The sequence below is a fragment of the Xyrauchen texanus genome, chromosome 20, assembly GCF_025860055.1.
Source record: "Xyrauchen texanus isolate HMW12.3.18 chromosome 20, RBS_HiC_50CHRs, whole genome shotgun sequence".
Taxonomy (NCBI): Eukaryota; Metazoa; Chordata; class Actinopteri; order Cypriniformes; family Catostomidae; genus Xyrauchen; species Xyrauchen texanus.
Window position 1 is genome coordinate 30,810,635 of NC_068295.1, and position 26,418 is coordinate 30,837,052.

The following is a 26,418-nucleotide window of genomic DNA, read 5'->3' on the forward strand; positions in this document are numbered from 1 at the left end:
GGCAAGTCCTTCCTATGTCACTCCATTCACCGCATCCCTCTGCCAGACACGACCTACACACTCTCCAGTCAACTTCAGGCTATTTAATGGGCGTCCGTGAGATGGCGGGAAAACCCGGACTGGATCTTGTTCTCGATACAATTTGTGCAATGCAGCCAGCAGAAAGTTTGTCATATCAATAATTATGAAGCAACTTCTGTAATTCACCGTGATTTGATTTAACTTGTCGTATATGCCTGATGTCTAAACGTGTACACCACGATTTGAGATGACGTCAGTTTCACTATGACTCCACTCCGGATGTTTAGCCAGCGCAACACTGAACACTTCACCTACCTTTATCTGTACTTTACAAACAGAAGGTTTTAAAGATTCAAACAATTAAAAATACTTTTCATATTAATTTCAGATTTTTACAGACATTATTAAAATATTAATAATAATACTATTACTCCTACTGCTGCTGCTGCAAGGGGCTGATTTAGTGATTTGGGGGCCCTAGGCACACTACAGGAATGGGACACTCTTCATTCAGGGCTGGACTGGTAATCTGGCATACCGGACATTTTCCCGGTGGGCCGACGCACTTTGGATCCGATCAGGGGAGGACTGGCCTTCTGGAGAACCACGGGGTCCGATAAGCAAAAATGAGCTGCCGCATTATGCAGAACGGACCACACCACGATAGCCAGAAAATGACAGCGAAACTTTTAGGTGGACCTCAGATTTTAGGGGTCGCTAGGCGGTTGCCTACCTTTGCCTAGTGCTTAGTCCACCCCTGTCTACTACTTGTAACGCCTGAGACTTTTGCCCTAGCAGCCACCAGAGGTCGCTAGGAGTTTAGAGACTGTTAGTTCTGTGTATTCCTTGTCTTGTCATGTCTTGTGATATATTGTTTCCCTCATGTTCATGTGTCTTGTTCTCATTGGTTTATTGTCTTGCTAACTTGTTATCAGTTCTGTTCAGTTATTTGTTCCTGTTTAGTTTTAGTTTTTGTTCCTGTTTAGTGGTCTTGTTATCTTGTTATTTGTTTAGTCCTTTCATTGGTTGTCTTTGTCATGTGTTTCCCTCGTCAGTGTATTTTAGCCCTCTTGTTTGCATTTGTCCCTGGTCGAATATTGTTGGTTGTAACTCTGTTTCCTTGTCTGGTCTGGTCTGTCCAGTTCTTAATCAAGTCTAGTCATTTATGTTTGTTTTGTTCTGTTACAGCACTGTAAATAAACTGCATTTGGGTTCACACTTCAGCTTCTTCATCTCTGTCTGTTCCTGTTTTCAGCTTGCCAGAATGTTACACTACTACTATGAGAACCAGAATGAGCTTTAATGCTAAGTGTTTTCATGTACACAAGGAATATTTATTTTTTTCGGTGATTGGAGAAACAAGTGCACACAGAACATTACAGTGAGACACATAATATAAAACAAATTAAGAGTATAAATAGACATTCAATAAAATAGGACATATAACAGAGAATGGCATATGTACATGTGCAAGTGGTAATGTATGTGCAAGGTAGAGGTATGTACAGTTCTTGATCAAATATGTGAATTTACATATGTACTTGAGATATGTATTTACATTATTGCACTAGGGGGAGTCCTGAGGCAGTTTAATTGTTCATGAGGTGGATGGCCTGAGGGTAAAAACTGTTCTTGTGCCTGGATGTCCAGGCACTGATTGCTCTGTAGCGCTGGCCAGAGGGCATCAGTTCAAAGAGGGAGTGGGCAGGGTGTGTGGTGTCCAGAGTGATTCTACCTGCATGTTTCCTCTTTCTGGAGACCTACAGGACTTGGAGGGTGGGCAGGCCAGGGGGGCACCAATAATCCTCTCAGCAGTCCTTACTGTCCGTTGTGGTTTCCTTCTGTCTGATTTGGTGGCTGAACCAAACCAGACAATTATAGATATACTATTATTATTATAATTAAAAAGCCCAGTGCATTTCAGTTAAATAACACATAATGTAAAACTCAACACACAACACTGCAAATGTTTCATAAACAGACAATATTTTATCATAATATCTGAGACTAATTTACAAAAGATTATTTTATTATTTTTTTTAAAGTCATCCATTTTTATTTAAATGACAACACAGATCAATGTAAAACTCACAATGTTAAAAAAAGTTTGATGTACAGGTAATATTTAATCATAATAAAATCTGATTGATAAATACAACCAACTTATTTTTTTTTTTTTTGTATTATTATTATTATTTTATTTAAATGACAACACAATTAAATGGAAAAGTAACAATAAAAAGTCATTTTATTAAGTATTCTCATTATTCTTATTATTTCTAATTAGTATTACTACTACTACTACTATTACCATTGTCCGGTGCATGTTTTATTTAAATAATAACGCATAACAATAACACTACACAATATTACAAGATTTAAAAAATAATAATAATATTAAAATCTATCAGATAAATGCACAACCTACTAAAAGAGAAATAAAATTAAACTGTAAAGCAAATTACAGAATACGGTGCGGTAAGAAGGCAGGAGAGACTTTCAATTAAAACATTATTGATTAACGGCAATGAAGTTACAGATCGATCTCTGATTAGTAAGGAAGCTGTCTCTTTCTATAAAAAATTATATTCTTCAGCCTTTTCTTCGGATGATGCTGAATCTTTCTTTAGCCAAATTAATGCTCTAATTCCCCGTATAGATGATGAGTACGTGTTGTTATGTGATGCTGATATTACCTCTGTTGAGCTGGATAATGCTGTAGACAACTTATCATTAAACAAATCTCCAGGTAGTGACGGCTTTACAGCTAATTTCTATAAACACTTCTGGAACTTATTATAAGACCCTTTTTCTCTTATGTTAAAAGAAGCTACTGATAATATGACATTCCCCTCTACTATGAAACAAGGAGTAATAACCCTAATCCCTAAACCAGATAAGGACCCCAAAATTTTAGATAACTTTAGACCCATTACCTTATTAAACACTGATTATAAAATTGTAGCTATTATTTATGCTAATAGATTGAAAAAATTCCTACATAAAATTATAAGTGACTCTCAATCTGGTTTCATGAAAGGAAGATCCATCCACAATAATATCCGTTTAGTGCTAGATATTTTAGATTATAGTAATGTTATAGACGATGATGGTTTTATTTTATTTCTTGACTTCTTTAAGGCATTTGATTCAATCGAACACCCATTTATTTACCTCTGTTTAAGTTTATTTGGTTTTGGAGAGAAATTTATAAGCATTATAAAATCTCTTTACGAAAATTCAAATAGTTCTATTTCCTTACCAGGAGGTACATCACCCAGATTCCCTATCAAACGTGGAGTTAAACAGGGTTGCCCCTTATCCCCATTTCTCTTTATAATGGCTACAGAGCTGCTTGCTATCCTTGTTAAAAATTCTAACATTGCTCCTTTAGAGGCTTTTGGGCAACCAATAATCATTAGCCAGTTAGCTGACGACACTACCATTTTTATGAAGCAGTTGTCAGAAATTCTGAAAATTCTATAAATTATTCACACCTTTTCTAAAGCCTCTGGCTTAAAATTAAATCTGAACAAATGTGAGTTAATGCCAATTCATCAATGTCAATTAACTGAAGCCTACAATATCTCTATAAAATCCACAGTGAAATATTTAGGAATATATATCTCCAAAGACTCAATTGAACAAGAAAATATGAATCTGTGGAAAATTGTTGAGATATGCCAATCTAAACTTAATTTGTGGTTATTAAGAGATATTAGTCTATTGGGAAGAATATTTTTAACTAAAATGGATAGTTTATCTAGGTGCATTTATCCTGCATACTCGTTGGCAATTCCAAACAAAGTGATTAAAAAAATTAATCAGATTAATTTTGATTATATCTGGAGAAAGAATGTCCATTACATTAAAAGAGCAAAGTTGACTAAAGATTTCAAGGAGGGAGGTCTACAAGCCATTGACTTTGATTCCATAAATGGTACTCTGAAAATTAACTGGTTAAAAGCTTTTTTAAATAACAACAACCTTTGGTTTCATATTCCCAGAGAAATTTTAAAAAAATTGGGAGGGATAGAATTTTTACTTAGATGTGATTTCACTCCCCAACGTCTCCCTGTCAAACTATCCCAGTTTCACCAGCAAGTCTTGTTGTACTGGTAACTTTTATACAATCATAATTTTACGCCACATAAGACCCCAATATGGAATAATAGATATATCACAATAAGAAATAAATCACTTTATAATAAGGACTGGATGGAGAAAGGTATCTGGTCGGTGCTTCATTTAGTCAATAGCAGAGGATGTTTTATTTCATATGAGAACTTTTGTCTTAAATATGATATTATCTGTAATCGGAACACATTTGATTCTATAATCAAAGCCATCTCCAACTCTATTATATGTTTAATCAAAGGATTCCTTTCAACCTCTAATCCCACCACCCTGTGTCTCCCATCACTTTTAATTGGAGGTTACGATTTCAAAGCAACTACATTCTCAAACAAATCTATCAGAAATTTGTAGATTACGAACTAATTATTTAAAATTCCCATTAACCCCCAAAGCCAAGGAAATCCATTTTAAAATTTTAAATGATGTTTATACTTCCAGTGAATTAGTACGACAAAGATTTGGAATTGAAACTAGAAATTGTGTATTTTGTGATGAAGTAGAAACCACTGATCATTTATTTTTTCATTGTATGTATGTAGAGGCTTTATGGCTTGACATTCATGAGTGGCTCTTCCCAAAGGTTCCTCTTCTTTCAGATTTCTCTCAGAAGGACATTGTCTTTGGACTTGTTATGAACAGTTACAAAGATGATTTTCTGGTTAATGACATTCTTATTTTTGGAAAATTTTATATTTTTATATTATAAAAAGAGTACGGTGCGGTTCGTATTACGTATTAATTCTGCGACAGGAAATGAATCAGCGAAGGACACCTCACATTGGCGAAACTGCTGATAAACACGTGAAAAATATATGTAATATTGCTGTGCCTTAATTTGACGTGAGTCATTTTTAAGCAAAAACAACGTCTACGTTTTAAAGAATTAAAGAAGTGTCGTTTTAATGCAGAACGTGGTTTTTATTGCCATATGTTTATTTCATTCACACAGTCCATGCGCAGTGTTTAGAACAGGAAGAGCTGACAGCTTCAGTAGCGGTCGATAGACAGTTGTGCAACCCGCTGACCTTCGTTTCTGTTTGGATTTATTTGCAAGCATTCAGGTCAGTGCCACTGCAAAACGTTGAAATATGTGTACTGTGCGAAAAGAAAAGTTTAAATTGAGTAAACATTGAATGGCTGGCTTATTCACAGGACAGCGACAGTTACCAATGTAACAACTAGCAAATATCGTTTTATTGTGTATATTGACACTCTGTACGTTATAAATGCTATTCTTGTGAACATCATGGTTGCGCATTGTGCGGAAATCAGCACACCAGTAAATACCTTGGTTCATGAATCACAGTATAGTCCTGCAACATTACTTTTTGTAAGGGCATTTAGAACCTGGCATATATTGTGTTTATATTAATTTTATAATGTATTGTCTGTACAGAAGTATTAATACAATAGCTATTACATATATATATATATATATATATATATATATATATATATATATATATATATATATATATATATATATATTAAAAGCTAGAACTGCCTGCCTGGTTTAGAAGTGTCTGTCTTTTAGCATTTCCCTGAGCCAGACTCATAAAGTTTTATATCTACAACCCTGTCCAATAGTTTCTGACTTGTATGACTTTCCTGAGTGCATAGTCCAACCTGTGACACTGATATATTGAGGCATAGGAATAGCCATGCAAATGTTTGTTTACCATATTCCAGAGTATGCTACAGACATGAATATATTGGAGCGTTAAAACAGACATCATGACAGCGGAGGCCATGTCCTCAAGAGTTCAGACTCAGATCCCAACCCCTGTTCAGAAGGACTACTACTACTTTTTCCGCTCTTTCGTAGCAGGAGGTGAAGTTTCACTTTATACCTTTAAATGTTGTTGATGATTTTTGATAATGAGTACTTAAAAGCATACATTCAGTTCATGTTTTTTTATTTTTATTATTTATAAAACTGCATAATAGGAATTTATGATGTTTGTTATTTTCTTGTCATGTTATGGGGCTCTAGGAGCATTGAGCTATAAACCACTGACACTTTTTTGATCACAAAGGTGTTGCAGGTTGCTGTGCCAAAGTCACCATAGCGCCTCTGGATAGAGTGAAAATTTTACTACAAGCTCAAAATCCTCATTACAATCACCTTGGTAAGTCAAATGTATTTCAATGGAAATAAAAGTATGTAAAACTATGCATTAGAATACAGATGTGGAGATATCATATTTTCAATCAACAAAATTCTAAATATGGGATGTTATATCCTCTCTTCTGATATTTGTAGGAGTGTTTGCCACACTTAAGGCTGTGCCAAAAAAGGAGGGTTTCCTTGGACTATACAAAGGAAATGGGGCTATGATGATCAGGATTTTTCCATATGGAGCCATTCAGTTTATGGCTTTTGATAGCTATAAAAAGGTTTGTTTTTCTCATAGTCATCATCATCTACTAATTCTAACCCATACTGGTTAGTGGTTCATTAAAAGTAGATCCGCTACTAACTTACTAACTATATTTCAGTATCATGAAAATAGCTCAGCTGATTGCAAAAATAAATGATATAATCTCATGGTTATATATTTGAAATTATACCGACCCATTAAAAAGCTGAAGTCTAGTCAGTTGCATTTGTTAGTTGCTTGACAATAGTTAATTTCATTTTAAACACTGAAAAGCTTTTAGCTAGGCCATACTACAGTTTCAGAGTAGCTTCCCCTACACTGAGGCTAATAGTGCAAAGCTTTGTACTAATGCCAACTGCACTGTCTGATTAGATTATGTAATGCTTGCAGTAAGATGTTTCTTTACTTTCAGTTCCTTAGCACACAACTTGGAATATCTGGTCACATTCACCGCCTTATGGCAGGATCAATGGCAGGTTTGTAATTCCTTTCAACAACTCTTGCACTAGCTCAATATTACTTCATGATGCATCTTATGTCTTTGTCTGCTGTTTATTCCTGCTGTAGGAATGACTGCAGTTATTTTCACTTATCCACTCGATGTAATCCGAGCTCGCTTGGCATTTCAAGTGACAGGAGAGCATCGATATACTGGCATACGAAATGCCTTCCAGACTATTTACCTTAAGGTATGAAGGGTGGAAATATGTTAAATTTAAAATTGTTTAGTGCTTAATTTTGCATTACAGTGCTTTATCTTTAAAGGAAGGAGGAATCTCTGGGTTCTACCATGGTCTGACCCCCACGATAATTGGCATGGCTCCATATGCAGGTGATTTTCTGTTCATTTCTCAAGAAATATACAGTATGCACAACTGGAAAACAATTTTTGGAAAACTAACTTCTGTCTCTGTTTTCTTTATCTGCCAGGATTTTCTTTTTTCACATTTGGTACATTGAAAACTCTGGGACTCACTCACTTTCCAGAACTACTAGGCAAGCCGTCTCTTGACAACGCTGATGTTTTAGTGCTGAAGACTCACGTCAATCTGTTGTGTGGTGGAGTTGCAGGAGCGATTGCTCAAACTATATCGTATGTTTGTTTTTGTTTTTTAAATATCTGGTTTGTTGATTATGTCTTGTTTATAGTTTTCTTTTTTACAAACTTTTCCAGATTTAGTTTTTAAGGTGAATTTTTTGTATTTTTGGCATCAAACAGAATTGCTAAAATAGTCAAACCTTTCTTTCATGGATTTTTCAACTGATACCAATAACGAGGCTGAAATCTAAAGAGCTGGGTTGCAGATAGCCGATGTAATGCCAATATACATGTAATGGCAAATGAGAAACAGAATTGTATATTTTTATTTTATTTTACACTATTTACTCAAAATTCAATAATAATATAATAAAGCAATATCACACAAGCAAGAGTGCTGTTCTGGCCTTATGTCAGCATGGCTGTGATTTGGCCATGCTGAACGCTGCAGGTAATCACATCAGTGCATATATATGGATAAAACAGCATGATTGCGAGTGTGATATTGCTGTTATACAACAGTTAAACAGATAAGTAAATAAGGAAAAACCAAGAAGCACCACAAAAACTCTTGTGTGTGGTTCTACTTTCTTGTGAATTTGCCATTGATAATTCTAAATATTATCAAGTAATTGATAATTAATTGATAATATAAGCCTTATTCGAAAGTGTCACTTTAGAACTAGTAACGATGGCTTATTGGAGTTATTGGTGAAACAAGGACTTGTGTCTGTGAGTGAGAGAGAGTGACTGAGTGTGTGTCATTGCTAAGTTAGTTTAACTCTTATTCTTCAGCTGTGGTGTGGTAGTAATTCACTCAGAGCGATCGTGGAGTGATGCTGCCGTTCAGAATTTCCCACTTCTAAAGCGGCATTAAAGAGTATGTCACGTTTAAGTGTTTTGTTGTTGAAGTAAAAAAACATGGAGGACGCTAGGCTCATTCTTTAATGTTTCTTGGGGAACTCTTATTTTGACACCAACATAGAAAGCCTATTCTCCTCTGCCATTTTGAAAGTTTGTCACCTTCCAACTTGCAAACTCTGGTATCAAAATTATCTCTGCGTTTCCCAGTCATAATTACTACTAGAGGGGGCATTTGTGTGTATCTTCCCAATAAAGATAGCATGCACTGTAAACCCTAATAAGTAAGCAGAACACCAAAACAATTAGGTAATCAGTTACATCAATTTAGTTAATAAACTCCAAGTTTAAATTAAAAGTACTTTTAGTTTTTGATTTCATACTACACACGCATTATTATTGCTCTTAACTTAAAATATTGAGTAAGAGAACTCATACATTTGGATAACACTTAACTTTAAAAACTCTTTGGCTGAACTTATTACCATGTTTTCTCAATTTAAATACTTCAAGTAGAGGGAACCAAGTTTATTTAAGTTAACCCAACTAAATTACACATGTTAAATTAACTAGCTATTACAGTGAATGCTCGCATGCTTAATGCATGCTAATTGAAAACACTATACTTTAATTAGCATAGCACTACTCTACATAAAGTGACATTCTTAATTTTTATTTGTCCTCAACTTAAGCTCAAGCTCTATTATTCACCATAATGGCAACCCCCAAAATCTTCAACGTATCAGAAACTCTTCTAAATAACATAAAACATTAAACACTAACAAATCTCCCCCTTTACATTCATCTTGCAGAAAGACACATTATATAACACTTAATTTGAACTTTTTCTCTTCCTGTCAATTGGCATGCAAAGCATGCTGATAATTAGAAATCCCTTGCCTAGTTTTAGTTAACCAAACTAAAAATATTTATGTTGACCCAACACGAATAATTAAATTGATCAAAATCTCTCCCATTTCTCTGATACAAGCGGAATGATACAAACAGTAAAGTGTCCTGGTGCTGTTATGACTCCTTTATCAGCACTCTTGGAATGCCTCTAGTCAAATCAGATTCGAGGACTGGAACTAACTGTTGTAAATCTGGAGCTGTCATATGTGGGAACTACTAAATTTGTTAATCGGTCAAGCGGGCAGTGTTATCGTATGATGCAGATAATTGCAGAATGGCCAATTATCGGCTGGTTAATCGCCCTGATCAGTATTCCAGACTGTCACTAGTCTTGATATTGTTTCAAATCAAAGTAAACCTGTCTAGTGCCACACATGTGAATTCTAGCTCTTGTGTGAGGTCTGTCATATTTTTATTCATAGATATCCACTAGATGTTGCCCGGAGGAGAATGCAGTTAGGAACTTCACTTCCTGATTATGACAAATGCTTGTGAGTATAATTTGAATGATTTCAAGTCCTCAGGTCTTAAAGAAAAACAACAGCTAGCTTAGGGTTGCAGTGGTATACTGTTTTCATGCTATGAAAATTGGCGGTTATCATACCATGTACATTTTCTTATCTACGGTATTGAGAAAAAAATGCTACCTGACAGAGAATCTCACCTGCGTGTGCGCATCTCCTTTCCTCCTCAACTGCCTGTCAGACTCGTCAACTTGCACCACACGCACATGCACCGGAGAAAATGTCAGAGAGAACTGAGGGGGTCTGACATGAGTGAGTGAGTGAGTGAGTGAGTGAGTGAGTGAGTGAGTGAGTGAGTGAGTGAGTGAGTGAGTGAGTGAGTGAGTGAGTGAGTGAGTGAGTGAGTGTGTGTGTGTGTGTGTGTGTGTGTGTGTGAGTTAAAGAAGTGTTTCTCAACTGGTGGGTCGCAAGTTTATTCGGACTGTGTCACGGACAGTAGGGAAAGAACAATGCCATCGTTCTCCTATTGAAGATATTTCGGCGGCCGTCCAAGTGATACCCTATTTAGGACAGTCGAGGCAGATTTAATGATAATCTCGCAATCGGCACTTTCGCACAAGTGTAACGGAACCAGCTCACACTAATGATCTACCCTTCTCTCTGGCGTGCGTGCAACACCCGGGCTTCCCTCGATATTGCGGAGCACAGACCTCAAAACCAATTTCAATTCTAGTGAGTCTTTTCTAATTTTAAGCGTTACGAAGGAAGTCAAGTCAAACCCATCAAACAGTAGGAAGCCCTGACATGCCAAACAGCACTGAGGAAAAGAGCAACACTGAGCTATGCACTAATATGTTTATTCATTATACATCACCTTTACAAATTTGTTTCAGGATTTTACATGAGTAAAAGTAACCGTTATATTTTGACAAAATGTTATAGTTTCATATGAAATAATTTTAAGTTAGAATCTGTTAGACCTGTTAGACCTCATTTTATAACAACAGTGGCAGTTGTAGTTAAAGTTTCAAGATGTGTTTCAGCTAGTATTTATTTTTCATAAATACATTAATTTATTATTACTATTATTTAAGACTAGCACACTGACCTAACCATGTTAAACAGGAGCCTTTCCTTCTGTGTAATATGTGTGTAAATATGTAATATTAGGTAACAAACAGGATAATAATGGGCTCAAAAATAATGTCACTTGATGCATGTCCTTGTACATGAAAACCATGAACAAAACTATGCAGCATAAAAGGAAATGCAACCCAGGATACATTAAATACAGGTTTTGTTTAATCTATGGCAGGTCGACACTTGATGTCCAATGTAAAATCTGTCCTGAAGCAAAACCAGTTGAGAAACACTGAGATAAAAGTACAGACAGGAGCAGTCTACAGTATATATTAACTGTTAATAATCATCGGACATTACTTCAAAAGCTCACACAGCTGATGTTTTATTTCATTTAACATGCTATGATAACATGTAAACTAACATGCTTTAGTTATATGTTTTAGTTACATTCTATTTTTTTATCATGTTTATAATTAGGTTAGCTTTCTTATTTTTTCTATTTATTTTATTTTCAAAAGGGAGACTTTTTTTACACATACTTCAATTTGAAAAAAATGGTTTCAAGTTTCAATTATAATAAAGTGTTTGTTCAACCAAAAAAAAAAACCCTTCTGTTTTCACTCCATTAAGGTTCATTGTAACTGATAATAATAATTGTGTAATATTTCTTTGTAATATGAGACTTTTATCATACTGTGAAAATCTTATACTGTTGCAACCCTAAGATAGCTACAAAAAGTTGCTAAGTAACTTAAAACAGCAATATTGCTGATGTGTTAAACAGTCCAGCCACAATCTACACACTATCTAGCATTTATATCCTCTTCTCCACGAAGTGTTATTCTCATGATCTTATCTTATCGCTAACATGTCTTTTATTTTGGTTGATCAGGAGTCTCAAAAAAACTCTCAAGCATGTGTACACCAAGTACGGCATCAAGAATGGACTGTATCGTGGCCTGTCCCTTAACTACATCCGCTGCATACCTTCACAAGCAGTTGCCTTCACCACATATGAATTCATGAAGCAAATTCTTCACCTAAACTAGAACAATAGAGACTGGGCCTTAAAGGAACAAGTTGATATGACCCCTGCCAACATCATGGCACCAGTGGCTTCCATTCCAGTCATGGGTTCTCAGAAACACCCATACACTGATGGCAGTTCTGTGGCTTTGCACTCCCCGTCAACAGTCACTATGGATGCAGAGGGTGAAAGCATCACTGGTCATGGCATGGAAACCAAAGTAAACCTAAGCAACTTCTGCATCAGTTAAACCATATAGCTAATAACAGAAGAAAAAATTACAATTGACAATATGCCTTAACCTATCCACCTGTCTCTAACTTATATCAGTAATGTAAGCAAAGCAAATGAGGCACTAAAGGTTTTATGGCTGTGTTTCAATAATGTATCAGAATGCTTTTAGCTACAGTACAACTGATGAAAATATTTTTTTAGTTTGTGACCAAAAAAAAAAGAGAACGTAATATTTCTTTGCTAAACTTGGTTTATATATAGCATATATTTCATCAAATCTGTGTCACTTCACCTCAAGTCTTACAGGCTAATATTCATTTAGTGATTTATATGTAGCATATATTTCATCAAATCATAGAGAGTGTATTTGAAGCCTATGCAGTATTAAGTAATATTTGCATGCCAAAGTTACTGTGGCTCAAGGCTAATGTCTGATCAATGCTTTACTGTACAGATTAATCTATGATAATCACAATCTCTATTTTTGGATGAAAGCAACGTCAAAACAAGTGAAAATGTGTGTGGTGAGGAGCAGATCACAGGCGATTTGTGTAGGTAAATTATGAATGGCTGATGTTGTTAAATAATTCAGTCTTTCCTCAGTTTAGAATCTTTTAGTGGAGTAGAATATCAAATTAACTATTGCATGACTTATACTATTACACTTTTACCAGCTCAGAGGTCATTTTGCAATTTTCTGGCAATTGTTGATGCCTTATTTTTGTAAGGAAATAAGCACTCTTCAATCTGTTGCACTCTTTTCCCATCTGTTCTCAGTTTTTTGTTGCCATGTGTTTGTGATGAAATAGTCATCTGGCCATGAACTTTTCGGTACATGATGAAAGTTGCTGCATATGTTTCCAATGGATGAAAAGGAACATACAGTATATTAGAGATTAGCCAGTGAAAATTACAGTAAATTACAGAGTACAGTCAACAGAGACCGGAGGATATTGTTTTATACGTGATCAAATATAATCTCTAAGTTCATGATTATTGACAGTCATGATTTATCACATTTTAGGTTTATTTGCATAAAATTCCAGAGCTAAGTCACTAAAATGTCTTTGTCTTAACTTTTTTCTGAGGAGGAAGTTTATGATGCTGCTCTGAGTTTTTTATTTTGAAAGGCATTTTATCACTATTATTTATTTGCATTCTGACAATGTTTGATTCAGATTAAATGGTTAATAAGCATTGAACTAATGAACAACGAATGTATGCCTGTTTTGTACATGTGATTGTGATGTGGTTAATTTGTATGTATGTTTACATGACCATAAATGAAATGTGAAACCAATTCCTTGGCCATTAGTATTTTAAAATCCTATTCCATTCGACATCCAGTGGGATTTCCCAAACATCCCTTAATCATTCTTGTCTGGAAATGCATTCAATATCGTACCTCCCACCCAACAATTTGCATTTACTTCCTTTTGAGTTTGTAAGGTACTGCTGTTCAAAAGCATGCCTTATTTGACTGGAAAATATGTTATAAACAAAACTCTGGTTATAGCGTATGTCATAGTCATCAATGTTACTAAGTTGTAAGAAAGCAGAGATGTGATCATTATTCATTGGGCAGTATCGTTTTTAAATTGTGAAAATATAATGATCATGGGGTCATTAAAGCCCTTTACTGTGAGATAATATCACACGTAAAATATGTACATATTGAATACAAAAAATTCAACATAAAGTAGATCCCATTAAGTCAAGCGAAAGTTCAACCTTATAAGGAAAATTTTATCTTAACATGCTCACCCTCCAAAACCCTGGTTCTGTCTTTAGATAGGCAAAATTTTAACCTCCGACACCGTTCACAGTCACTGTATGACTGTATGAAGAAAATAAGATGCAATAAAAGTGCATGGTGACTGTAGATATCATTCTGCCTAACTAAAGACAGAGCCGGGGTTTTTGAAGGTGAACTAATCCTTTAAGGCTGAAAAATATTTTTGTTGAATATAAACTTAAATAAAAAAAATGTTTTCAGTATTTCATACAAATGTAACTGTCTTTATCAGCAAAATGTGTGATGGTACACCACAGAGCTGATTCCACGAAGCCTTAAAAACTGCTAATAACACCAACCATTTTTATTAAGTGTCAGTAGTTGCGTTCTCTAAATACAACACTTATTTTAAATCCTCCACAATAATCCAGAACTGTAGCATCATATATGCCAGACAAGGCTTCTTAAAAACTTCATAATTTATATTTATATAATATTAATAATACCTACTTTTGTAAGCTCACATAAACTTTAAAGTTTTGCTTTTAGTACTGTATCTTGACAACAATCAACATCATATCCCCCATGTATGTGTGAAGTTTGTGGCTTGTATTTTCACATGACAGTAAGTCAGTTATGGGGAGGGAGGGGGGTGGTTGAGGGAAGGAAATGCAGTCTATGAGACTCTTGAAATGTCCATTAGAGAGTTTGCTCACTAAGCTGTTCTCCAGCAGCACTAATATGCCCAGCTACACGGTGACTGTTTCCACAGGTACTCAGTGGTTTGCTGGAACAGATGACTACATTTACTTAACCCTGGTGGGATCTGAAGGATGCAGTGAGAGAACCCTTTTGGATAAACCCCTCTATAATGACTTCGAAAGAGGAGCGGTAAGATCTAGATCAACTTAGGAATGCAAGTCTATGCAATGGGTTATATATGAATATATATAAGCACCTTAGTCTTTTGAACAATGTTAGTGAAAATAAAAATATTTCCCTTTGTATTTTATCCCTTTGTTTAATGCTCTGGTGTGCTTTCTTTTATGGCCATTTTATCAAATGAAAGATTGTATGCACAAAAGCATGCAAAGTGTGTTCTGAGTTAATAAAAGTACAACAAAATACCATCATATCAAAACAGCCATTGCAGATTCTTATTGTTGCATTTCAGAGGCACTATACATACATAGTAAGTTGCTATGAAATGTGCTATACTTATAATAAACCTCTTTTATCATTTACATCAAACCAGTATCAAAGGACTCAGAACCTTCAATATCTTAGACTTTAAATGGTCTTATCTTGGGAGTAGTCTACACAAAATACTTAGGGGAAGTTGAAACATCCTGCACTGAGACCTGATAAACTGATGAACAGCATTTTGATCATTGTTTTCTAATTAGAATGCATGCAGTTTTTATTAATACATTTTTTGGAAGACTACATGCATTTTTTTTTTCTTTTAAAAAATATTTTTCACAAGCAGGACTATTTAAAATGAACTAGTGAAGGCAAAAATATTTGGAAAGGCAAAATACTTTAGAGAAATGGTGAGCTGTTTTAGCTGTGCACTTCCCTTATTCATGTACAATGTCAATATAATCTAATACATTTGACCTAAAACATAAAATCTTTATATTTATATAAAAAAAAAAGAGGTAAATGATCATGTTATGCATTAACTTCCCAAGAATGTTTGTCCAATTAGTTTCAATAAAGAAAAAGAGAAAGATCAATGATCACACACCACGGAAGACAACTATTTGCTAAATCTAAATGCATGTACTTTTTGAGGCGTTGCCCTGATATAACCTCTAACATAAGGTATATTCAAGGTGGACTCATATGACATCAATGTGGGTGAGGACCTGGGTGAAATTCAGCTAATAAAAATTGAAAAGAAGAAATACTGGATACACGATGATTGGTACTGCAAATACATCACAGTGAAGACACCCTATGGAGATCACATCGAGTTCCCTTGCTTTCGCTGGCTGGTTGATGACAAGGAGGTGATCCTCAGGGATGGCCGTGGTAGGTTCTGATCAGCTGTGTGCATTCAAACTACAGGAAAGTCTCCATTTTGACCACAAAATAATAATGTATCATTGCTTGGTATTTTTTAGCTCGATTGCCGCAGCATGACAAGACTGGGATGGCAAAACAGCACAGGCGCAAAGAGCTAGAACAGAGACAAAAGACATACAGGTTTGATGCAACTTTAAGGAAGAGGTTTAAAATTGGTCTCCCCAAAAAAGCAAATGTGGTCTAGGATTTTATCATTCAGTAGCAATACGTAGTGGACTATCCTCCTTACATACAGTCATAATTTGATGATTGATTAAGTCCCATTTAACACATGTTTGTAATGCAAAACAAATAAGAGGACAATGATTATGGGTACAGAGATCTGAATATAACTAAAGACCCCATGAAAGCTCTTAAAGAGAGTAGTTGTCTTTCCTGTGTTGATGTATTTCCTTTTGAAACACGAAGTTGGGGCAGCTAGCTTGTGGCAGGTGACATTTTGATTCTAGAGAGTATTTGATTAGACACCATTTTTTTTGTCAGCTACAACAGTGGAAGAGACAAAAAGTAAATTTTACACCCTGATCTCATGAACTTTAGGTGACTGTGGTGTTGCAAAGTAACATTATGTGGTTCTTTACACATATGGCATTTCTGAGTTTAAATATTCACTGTGTGGCACTAAAAGCGATGTGTCAGGAATAAGAGAGGATTTTGTGCTTGTTTTGATTTTGTGCCCCCCCCCAAAAAAAAATCTATGCCCCCTCCGGAATCTATGCCCCTGCAGGACCGACTAGATCACAAGACTGGAAGCAAGATGAACTATCACTGGACAGCAATCACGAGGAGACTAAAATAGGGAGAGAAATCAAATGGTGGTGGTGGTGGCGTAGTGGCTAAATCACAGGGCTGTTAATCAGAAGGTCGCTGGTTCGAACCCCACGGCCACCACCATTGTGCCCCTTGAGCAAGGCACTTAACTCCAGGTTGCTCCAGGGGGATTGTCCCTGTAATAAGTGCACTGTAAGTCGCTTTGGATAAAAGCGTCTGCCAAATGCATAAATGTAAATGTAAATGGCTTAACGGGACAGGTGAGGTAAAAGAACTAATAATAAGCAAACAAGGAGGTGGAGTATGACGTAAGACAGAGACACACACATACCTTAGACTGAAGTGACAAACTTCAGCCCAACACGAAGACGGCTCGCATCTCGGGTGCACAACACGGCTCGCATCTCGGGTGCACAACGCAATGCGTGCGCTATGCGAGTCGCATTCGCAAAAGACAGTCAAATTATTGACACTAATGCATACTGCCAAGATGACATAAGCGTGATGCACCCACGTCAGTAACAGAAAGACTTGAAGCACGAGTGTCCGGATCCTGCACAAACCGAAACCGAACCAGACATTGTGCTTCCGACATGAAACAAGACAGAGTGCACAGATGGAATACAACCAAAACCATGCGGTCACACAAAGACAGACAACGAAACACAAGACAGACTTGGTACGATGATGCCACAGTCCCCGGAAATGTCTCGGACCGTGTCCCAACAGCTCTCCCTTTGGACCGGACCCCTCCCAATCCACTAAATATTAGTACCCTTGTCTCCGCTGTCTCATGTCCAGAAGCCTGCTGACAGTGTAGGCAGGAGCCCCATAATCAGGCCTGGCAGAGGTGGAGGAGTGTGTTGGAAACTTGATGATGGCTTGATTTTAGAGACGTGATATGCAGGGTGGATGAGCACTCGGTTGGGGGCTAGCTTTAGGCAGAAGGACAATGGACCGAGAGCCCTCACGATAGGGAAGGGACCAATAAATCTTGGCACAAACTTTCAAGAAGAGGCTTTGAGGGTAACATTCCTGGATGAAAGCTAAACTTTCTGGCCCACCATATATTTGGGTGCCAGACGATGCTTTAAAATACCCTCTCCCCCTGAGGAGAGCCCTGCTAGCCTGTCTCCATGTGCAATGGGTTGATATCCCGGTGCTGAACTTGAAATGGGAGAGACCTATATTTGATGGCAGTTGGGAGTTGTCAACGAAAGTTGCTTGCACCAGGAAGAGGGGTTTTGTGTGGCCACACATCTAAGCATCCCCTTTAGACTTTGGTTGGCTCACTCCATTTGGCCATTATTCTGGGGGTGAAATCCAGAGGACAAGCTAACCATTGTCCCCAGCTGCCTACAAAACTCCCTCCAGAAGTTGGACACAAACTGAGGGCTCCTGTCAGAGACCACATTCAACGGAATACCGTGAACCTGAAAGACCTTGTCCACGATAGCAGTCGCTGTCCCTCAAGCTGAAGGGAGTCCTGGGGCAGGATAAAATGGTCTGCCTTTAAAAACCTGTCCACCACTGTCATAATGACCGTATTGCCACAGGACAGAAGTAACTCCTTGACAAAGTTATGGGCGATGTGTAACCAGGGTCTCGAAGAAACAGACAGAGGTTGAAGGAGTCTGGAAGGAGGATGGTTAGAAGTCTTGCCACATTCATAGGAAAGATGGAGCATAACAAGCCCTATTTATGTGTGGGATTGTGCTTTACCAGCTACTGGTACCCCAAGACAACGGGAGCACAGGGCAGTCGAAACAGATAAAACACAATCCTCTCCTCAAGATTCCCCTTGGCCTTTTTGTTGATTTTGTCAACCTTTAGTAGCATATATTGTACATGGCCTCAAAGTTAACAGATGAGCACTAAAGGCCTATCTCACTTTTTAAGGCTTATCTCAACAGTACACTGGTGATGAAGTTTTGGTAAATCTCCATTTCATGGCACTGAACTTGAAACTTTGCCAATGATACCATTGCGTTGTGTCTGACCGCATGTGCTTGTTTTTTTAGGAAATTCAGTTGTTGCTTTTTTTTTAAGTGGAGCCCTGTTATTTATGCTATAATGTTGATTATAAATTGTATAATTATAAAATATTAAAAGATTGTAAATATTTGGTTTGGATGTAATTGAGACTGAATTTTAAACATGGTATTGTGCTTAATGTTGAAGATGGAAGGAATGGCACCCTGGCTTCCCGATGAGTATAGATGCCAAAGCCCATTGTGAGCTGCCACGGGACATTCAGTTTGACAGCGAGAAAGGAGTGGATTTTGTGCTCAACTACAGCAAAGCGTAAGTAAAATCTTCAGTCTCACTGTTGAATATCCTACTTTTATCTTTATGATACAGCAGTCAATTTGTTTTTCCAGAAAGGGACAGCCTGTTTGTGTTTATGCACATTTGCATGTATCTCTTATAGCTCTGTATGTGTTTGCATGTACCTGTCTGTCTGAATACAAATACACATTGTTATTGTGGTATTAGAAATTTGCACAGAACTTGACTAACTCTGTCAGTTAATATTGAAGTTAGACTGTAGATTGTGTTGTTGGCATAACTAATTTTGAGCAGTGTGGTTTTGAGCAAGAAGTCTTTCTTACAAGGGAGTATGTTTATATCACGTACTACAGACACAGTTTTAACCATGTTGTCAAAAAAAAAAAAAAAAAAAAAACGTGTTAGGCCAAGGGGCAGTGCTTATGTGTTTGCAAGTGAGAAAGCCTGAAAACTTAGTTGCTCTAGAAGTTGAATAAAGCCAAACTAGATAATGCCATTTTGCTTAATCTCAGTATGTATTTCAAAGCCTTGTCCATATACAATTGGCTAGGGGTGTGTTTGAGTCCACGACACCCTTTAAAGCTCCACTATACGTAAGGACTTTTGCTAGTCATAAAAAATAGTTAAGCTAACTGTCTAGTCACCAAAACTGTCATTGATTTCTATTTACTTTTATTTAAAAAACAAAACACACACACACACACACACACACACACACACACACACACACACATACATGCATATATATATGCCAAATTATTAAAGTATCTTTATATATATTTTTATATGTTGTTTTTATATATATATATATATATATATATATATATATATATATATATATATATATATATATATATATATATATATATATATATATATATGTAATGTTATGTAATATTTCTATATATTTGGCTTTGTTCTATTCCACAGGATAGAAAACCTGTACGTAAACCAGTTTATGCACATGTTCCAGTCCTCTTGGGGTGACTTTGCAGATTTTGAGCGAATATTTATGAGAATTAAGAACACAATATCAGGTTTGTGCCTATTTTCCAATTTGCATTAATCATATTTTAGACTGTTGATCTTTATCAACATTTCTGTGAAGAGCAAAGGAAGATTTGCACAAAAACGTAACTAACCCGACACTCTTCTTTGTTGCACAGGAGTACAAAGCATATTAACAACAAACAAGCTATATGGAATGTATAGTATTACAGTGTTTATTCATATTATTCTGCTACATGTACCTGATGTATTTAGACTGATCTCCAAGCACTGCCAAATTTAGAATATAAAAGTTATTTCATGTAACTTACATGAAAGTTATTACATTACATATTACTAGGCATCTAATGATAAGGAAAATTATTTTCTGTGTTGAAACTGTTTTCATGCCTCCATATTAATGTATTTCTTCACTTTTATTGTGACCTTTTGACAGAGTATGTGATGCAGCATTGGAAAGAAGACTTCATGTTTGGTTACCAGTTCTTGAATGGCTGCAATCCTGTCATCATCAGGAAATGTACAGAGATACCAGACAAGTTTCCAGTCACACATGAACTTGTGGATTACAGCCTGGAGAGAGGTCTCACCCTGGAGGAGGAGCTCAAGGTACCCAAATTTTGTTTATTATAATTTTAATACACATTTAAAACACAGGTCTTCTTGTTGCACAGTATGGCACTTGCAATGCCAAGGTTGTGGGTGCGATTCCAAGGGAACACACATACTAATAAAATGTATACTTTGAATGCACCGAAAGATTTATTGGATAAAAGCATCTGCCAAATGTATAAATGAAATGAAATGTCTTTGCTTTTCAGGCAGGAAACATCTTCATTGCTGACTTTGAGTTATTAGATGAGGTAACGCCCAATGCTACGGACCCATGCACACTCCAGTACTTGGCTGCACCCATCTGTTTGCTGTACAAGAACATTCAGAACAAAATCATGCCAATCGCCATTCAGGTATCTGTTCTATACAGAAAACAGCCACATGTGCAGGAAACTTTGATAGTGATGCTACAGTTCCTTATGTGAACTTAAATTCTCAAGATATGGCACATAATTTTCATAAAAACAAAGTGTGGTTAGAGCATGATGTACTCATAGGAAGTAGACATGTACTGTGGTGTGGCATGCTATTCTCCATCTAAAACAGCATATTGCAAATTATTTGGTCCCACTTTAGGTGTCTTTATACTTACATCACAACAATTGTAAGTGTTTGATACAATGTTCCTAATGCAATTAATGTGTACATTCTACTTCATGTGTTCATGTGTTATTTTACAAAACTCCTACAAGATTCACATTTGCTGTAATTGAGGTTGGGACATGGGAGGGTTAGGGTTTAGGTTGAGAGGTGGGGTCAATAGCGTTGACTTTCAGATTCAATTACGTGTAGCTACATTAAATGTACACATACACAATAAGTATATTGTATCAAAGAATATTCTTTAATGTAAATACATAGGAGTTAAAACACCAAAAATAAAGTGGGTCCATATTAATTTTGAGACTACATGAGATATTTGTACTTCTAAACATTTATTTGTCACACCACATACTTCATGTAATAAAATCTAAAATGATTGGTATATTCGAGCCAAAAATATCATTTAACTTCTCTAAATAAACCTGAATCAATTAGGTCACACCAACAAAACTAATTTTAAGGGTTAGATCAGGTACAATTATGTCCAGTGTAGCGAAGGCAACCTAGGATAAACACTTTCCTCTATACATTCATATACATTTAATCTTTTATCAGCTGATGTTGATTAAACAAAGTTCATAGGCATAATGAATGTAAAAAAATGACCTCTCTTTTGTTGACATAGCTTGGTCAAAAACCAGGGGAGGAGAACCCCATCTTCCTCCCAAGTGATGATCAGTATGACTGGTTGCTAGCCAAGATTTGGGTGAGATCTTCAGACTTTCACGTGCACCAGACAGTCACACATCTTCTTAAGACACATCTGATAACTGAGGTCTTTGGCATAGCCATGTTCAGACAACTGCCTGCAGTTCATCCTGTTTATAAGGTAATGTCTCTGTTCTCTCTTTACAATTGATACCATAATGTTAATGACTGTCCATCATTTTCACTATAAGTCCTTTTAACCCTTGTGTTGCATTTGTTTGTGTTAACACTTTTTGTTCTAACATTGAAAAATAAATATTGCATTTTGCATATATAATAAACCAAGATATTGCATTAGATCGTTTTTCCAAAATCTTTTTAAGTACTTATGGAGAATTATAAAGAAAATATATATACACTCACCTAAAGGATTATTAGGAACACCATACTAATACTGTGTTTGACCCCCTTTCGCCTTCAGAACTGCCTTAATTCTACGTGGCATTGATTCAACAAGGTGCTGAAAGCATTCTTTAGAAATGTTGGCCCATATTGATAGGATAGCATCTTGCAGTTGATGGAGATTTGTGGGATGCACATCCAGGGCACGAAGCTCCCGTTCCACCACATCCCAAAGATGCTCTACTGGTTTGAGATCTGGTGACTGTGGGGGCCATTTTAGTACAGTGAACTCATTGTCATGTTCAAGAAACCAATTTGAAATGATTCGAGCTTTGTGACATGGTGCATTATCCTGCTGGAAGTAGCCATCAGAGGATGGGTACATGGTGGCCATAAAGGGATGGACATGGTCAGAAACAATGCTCAGGTAGGCCGTGGCATTTAAATGATGCCCAATTGGCACTAAGGGGCCTAAAGTGTGCCAAGAAAACATCCCCACACCATTACACCACCACCACCAGCCTGCACAGTGGTAACAAGGCATGATGGATCCATGTTCTCATTCTGTTTACGCCAAATTCTGACTCTACCATCTGAATGTCTCAACAGAAATCGAGACTCATCAGACCAGGCAACATTTTTCCAGTCTTCAACTGTCCAATTTTGGTGAGCTCTTGCAAATTGTAGCCTCTTTTTCCTATTTGTAGTGGAGATGAGTGGTACCCGGTGGGGTCTTCTGCTGTTGTAGCCCATCCGCCTCAAGGTTGTGCATGTTGTGGCTTCACAAATGCTTTGCTGCATACCTCGGTTGTAACGAGTGGTTATTTCAGGCAAAGTTGCTCTTCTATCAGCTTGAATCAGTCGGCCCATTCTCCTCTGACCTCTAGCATCAACAAGGCATTTTCAGCCCACAGGACTGCCGCATACTGGATGTTTTTCCCTTTTCACACCATTCTTTGTAAACCCTAGAAATGGTTGTGCGTGAAAATCCCAGTAACTGAGCAGATTGTGAAATACTCAGACTGGCCCGTCTGGCACCAACAACCATGCCACGCACAAAATTACTTAAATCACCTTTCTTTCCCATTCTGACATTCAGTTTGGAGTTCAGGAGATTGTCTTGACCAGGACCACACCCCTAAATGCATTGAAGCAACTGCCATGTGATTGGTTGATTAGATAATTGCATTAATGAGAAATTGAACAGGTGTTCCTAATAATCCTTTAGGTGAGTGTATTTTATTGATAGAAGGATTCATTGAATTGAGCTAATACCCGGTAAGTGGGGTATAATAATTAAAATTATAATTATGTAATACATTTCATAACCACATGCTTGATATAATTAAAATATGTGTCATTTATAAGCTTAGAATCTGGACTTTACAGTGCACATACCTGATCCTACCAATTCTAAATAATGCTTTTTAAATTGCTGACAAATTAGAATTGTTTTGTTCTCATAATTTGCAAATTTGTTATCACAACATTTATATTCAGAGTAGGTAAAAAACTATAAAATAGAAAGCCATTTGTTATATATATATCATGGAAAGGTCTTAATTAGTCAAATGCAATGAGCAAATTTGTTTCACTCACTGGCCAAACTGCAGTGAGTATTTGTTTATGAAATTCAGGAGTGTCTTTTTGCCACATATTTCCTTATAACTTCCTGAAACATACATAAAACATACAGTAGACAATGACATATAACTTACAACAGACCATCCCGATTGAAATGACTCCAAACACAACATAATATGATTAGTAGATCTTGAAATATTCCTCAAAGAGTGTATGGAAAGGGTGATCAACACATGTTGTGTGTGTGTGCGTGCACATGTCAGTAGGAGCACATGTGGTCCATCAGCCAGTCATCTCAGTCAGTCGACCCATGGCATCTGGGTCTTCCCCGTGACCTCCTGCCAGTGGGCTTTCGACACTTCACGTGGCGTCAAGGTGCACATAGCCTGGCACAAGTGTCGTGGTGACGTCACCACCGCATAGTGGTGAATGGCGGTGGTTGTTGTTGCACATGTCCAAGGTCTTTGTCTGTGCAAACACACATTCACAAATGTGCTCATCTTATCTAAAGGATTGGAAAGTGCATGGAAATTAATATTTCTCTATTTTTTTGTCTAATCCATTCATTTCCAATGGCTGTCCATTTTTTTACCAGGTGTAGCAAAGTGAAATAAAACCAGTAAAATGTAAATAAAATGGTCCAATTTGTGAGTGTGTGCATGTTTGTGTGTGTGTGTGTGTGTGTGTGTGTGTGTGTGTTTTCAGATACCATATTTGAACAAAGTAATTGGATTTTATTACAACTGGATTCAATAATAAAAAAAAATCTTAAAATAAAGTAATCCAGAGCACAACATAATGGTTAAAGTAATAGAATGAATATTTGTGGTTGAGTAGACGTTCTAATGAGCAACCTTTGCCCTTCCAGTTGCTGTTACCTCACATTCGTTTTACCATTGCCATTAACACCAAGGCCCGTGAGCAACTCATCTGTGAGTGTGGACTCTTTGACAAGGTAAGTTTATATCTTATGTTCAGTTCAACCATAGAAAAACTTCTGTCCATTATCTTTTCATTTAGCTGTTTTGGAAGGAAATTGGTACTTTAATTCATCAAAGTGGTATTTAACTGATCACAAAATACAGTCAGGACATTACTGATGTAAAAAACAGCACCATCACTATTTGAAAAAAGTCATTTTTGATAAAATCTAGACAGGCCCCATTTCCAGCAGCCATCACTCAAACACCTTATCCTTGAGTAATCATGCTAAATTGCTAATTTTGTACTACAAAATCACTTGTCATTATATCAAACACAGTTGAAAGCTATTTGGTTCGTTAAATGAAGCTTAACATTGTCTTTAACAGTTGTTTAACAGTATGCAATAGACTGGCATGTCTTAAGGTCAATATTAGGTTAAAAATGGCAAAAAAGAAACAGATTTCTGAAACTCGTCAGTCAATCATTGTTTTGATGAATGAAGGCTATACAATGCTTGAAACTGCCCAAAAAAACCCTGAAGATTTCATACAAAGGTGTACACTGCAGTCTTCAAAGACAAAGGACATCTGGCTCCAACAAGGACAGAAAGAGATGTGGAAGGCCCAGATGTACAACTAAACAAGAGGATAAGTACATCAGAGTCTCTAGTTTGAGAAATAGACGCCTTACGTGTCCTCGGCTGACAGCTTCATTGAATTCTACCTGCTAAACACCGTTTTAATGCACAAGAGTAAAGAGAAGACTCAGGGGTGTAGGCCTTATGGGAAGAATTGCAAAGAAAAGCCACTTAGAAACAGAAAAATAAAAAAGAAAAGGTTAGAGTGGGCAAAGAAACACAGACATTGGACAACAGATCATTGGAAAAGTGTGTTATGGATCTCAACCACATTGATCATTTGTGGGATCATCTAGACTGTAATGTGCGTGAGAAGTGCCCGACAAGACAGGAAGCGTGGGGTGAAATGTCACCTGAGTATCTGGACAAACTGACAGCTAGAATGCCAAGGATCTGCAAAACTGTCATTGCTGCACATGGAGGATTTTTTTGATAAGAACACTTTGAAGTAGTTTAAGTTTAAGTAGTTAATTTTTTTTTTTTCAAATTGTAATTGTAATTTTTCACGTTATTAATGTCCTGACTATACATTGTGATCAGTTAAATGTACCAATAAAAGTACCAATTTCTTTCCATAAGAGTAAAATCTGTACATTATTCAAAACTTTTGGCCACCAGTGTATGTGACTGTCAATTATGTGTTTGTGAAAATGTTGTGTCTATATATCTTTGGATATCTGTGGGTGTAATTTTGAGGTCTTTTGCATGTACTACCAAGGGTGTAGTATTGCATTTCGGTAAGGGTACCCGTCTACCCTTTGGTTTTGACATTTTAAAATCTGTCCATTTATACTGATACGCCACAAATTTACCCACACACAGTTAAATTGCCTGTTACAGATTGTATCGCAGATACTTTATTCATTGAATATCATTGTAACGTATTTCAATGGAAAGGAGGAGGCGAGTACCGGCTTGACAATATCAATTATATTTTAATTCTAAACTGAAA

At 36.6% G+C, this 26,418-nt stretch overlaps 2 protein-coding genes across 3 annotated transcripts in view; both read left to right on the forward strand.

Moving 5' to 3' along the window:
* Positions 1–3,905: 3,905 nt before the first annotated feature.
* On the forward strand, positions 3,906–13,453 carry slc25a16 (solute carrier family 25 member 16). Of its 2 annotated transcripts, XM_052151194.1 has the most exons (11): positions 3,906–4,998; positions 5,108–5,219; positions 5,848–5,989; positions 6,195–6,287; positions 6,422–6,555; positions 6,952–7,015; positions 7,107–7,228; positions 7,305–7,371; positions 7,470–7,632; positions 9,774–9,842; positions 11,791–13,453. In XM_052151194.1, the coding sequence occupies exons 3-11, from the start codon at positions 5,893–5,895 to the stop codon at positions 11,945–11,947; spliced, it is 966 nt and encodes a 321-aa protein (XP_052007154.1). In that variant the 5' UTR covers positions 3,906–4,998; positions 5,108–5,219; positions 5,848–5,892; the 3' UTR covers positions 11,948–13,453. The 2 variants fall into 2 exon arrangements, with proteins under 2 accessions (XP_052007154.1, XP_052007155.1); XM_052151195.1 differs by lacking the exon at positions 3,906–4,998 and having other exon boundaries at positions 5,014–5,219.
* A 1,139-nt stretch (positions 13,454–14,592) lies between these two features.
* LOC127660775 (polyunsaturated fatty acid 5-lipoxygenase-like) overlaps positions 14,593–26,418 on the forward strand; it is a 30,432-nt gene continuing 18,606 nt past the window's right edge. Inside the window, exons 1-9 of the mRNA XM_052151190.1 lie at positions 14,593–14,785; positions 15,733–15,931; positions 16,024–16,105; positions 18,938–19,060; positions 19,976–20,082; positions 20,490–20,662; positions 20,875–21,021; positions 21,897–22,100; positions 24,774–24,860. Coding sequence (XP_052007150.1) covers positions 14,636–14,785; positions 15,733–15,931; positions 16,024–16,105; positions 18,938–19,060; positions 19,976–20,082; positions 20,490–20,662; positions 20,875–21,021; positions 21,897–22,100; positions 24,774–24,860 — 1,272 coding nt within the window. The 5' untranslated portion in view covers positions 14,593–14,635. The remainder of the gene's footprint in view (positions 14,786–15,732; positions 15,932–16,023; positions 16,106–18,937; positions 19,061–19,975; positions 20,083–20,489; positions 20,663–20,874; positions 21,022–21,896; positions 22,101–24,773; positions 24,861–26,418) is intronic.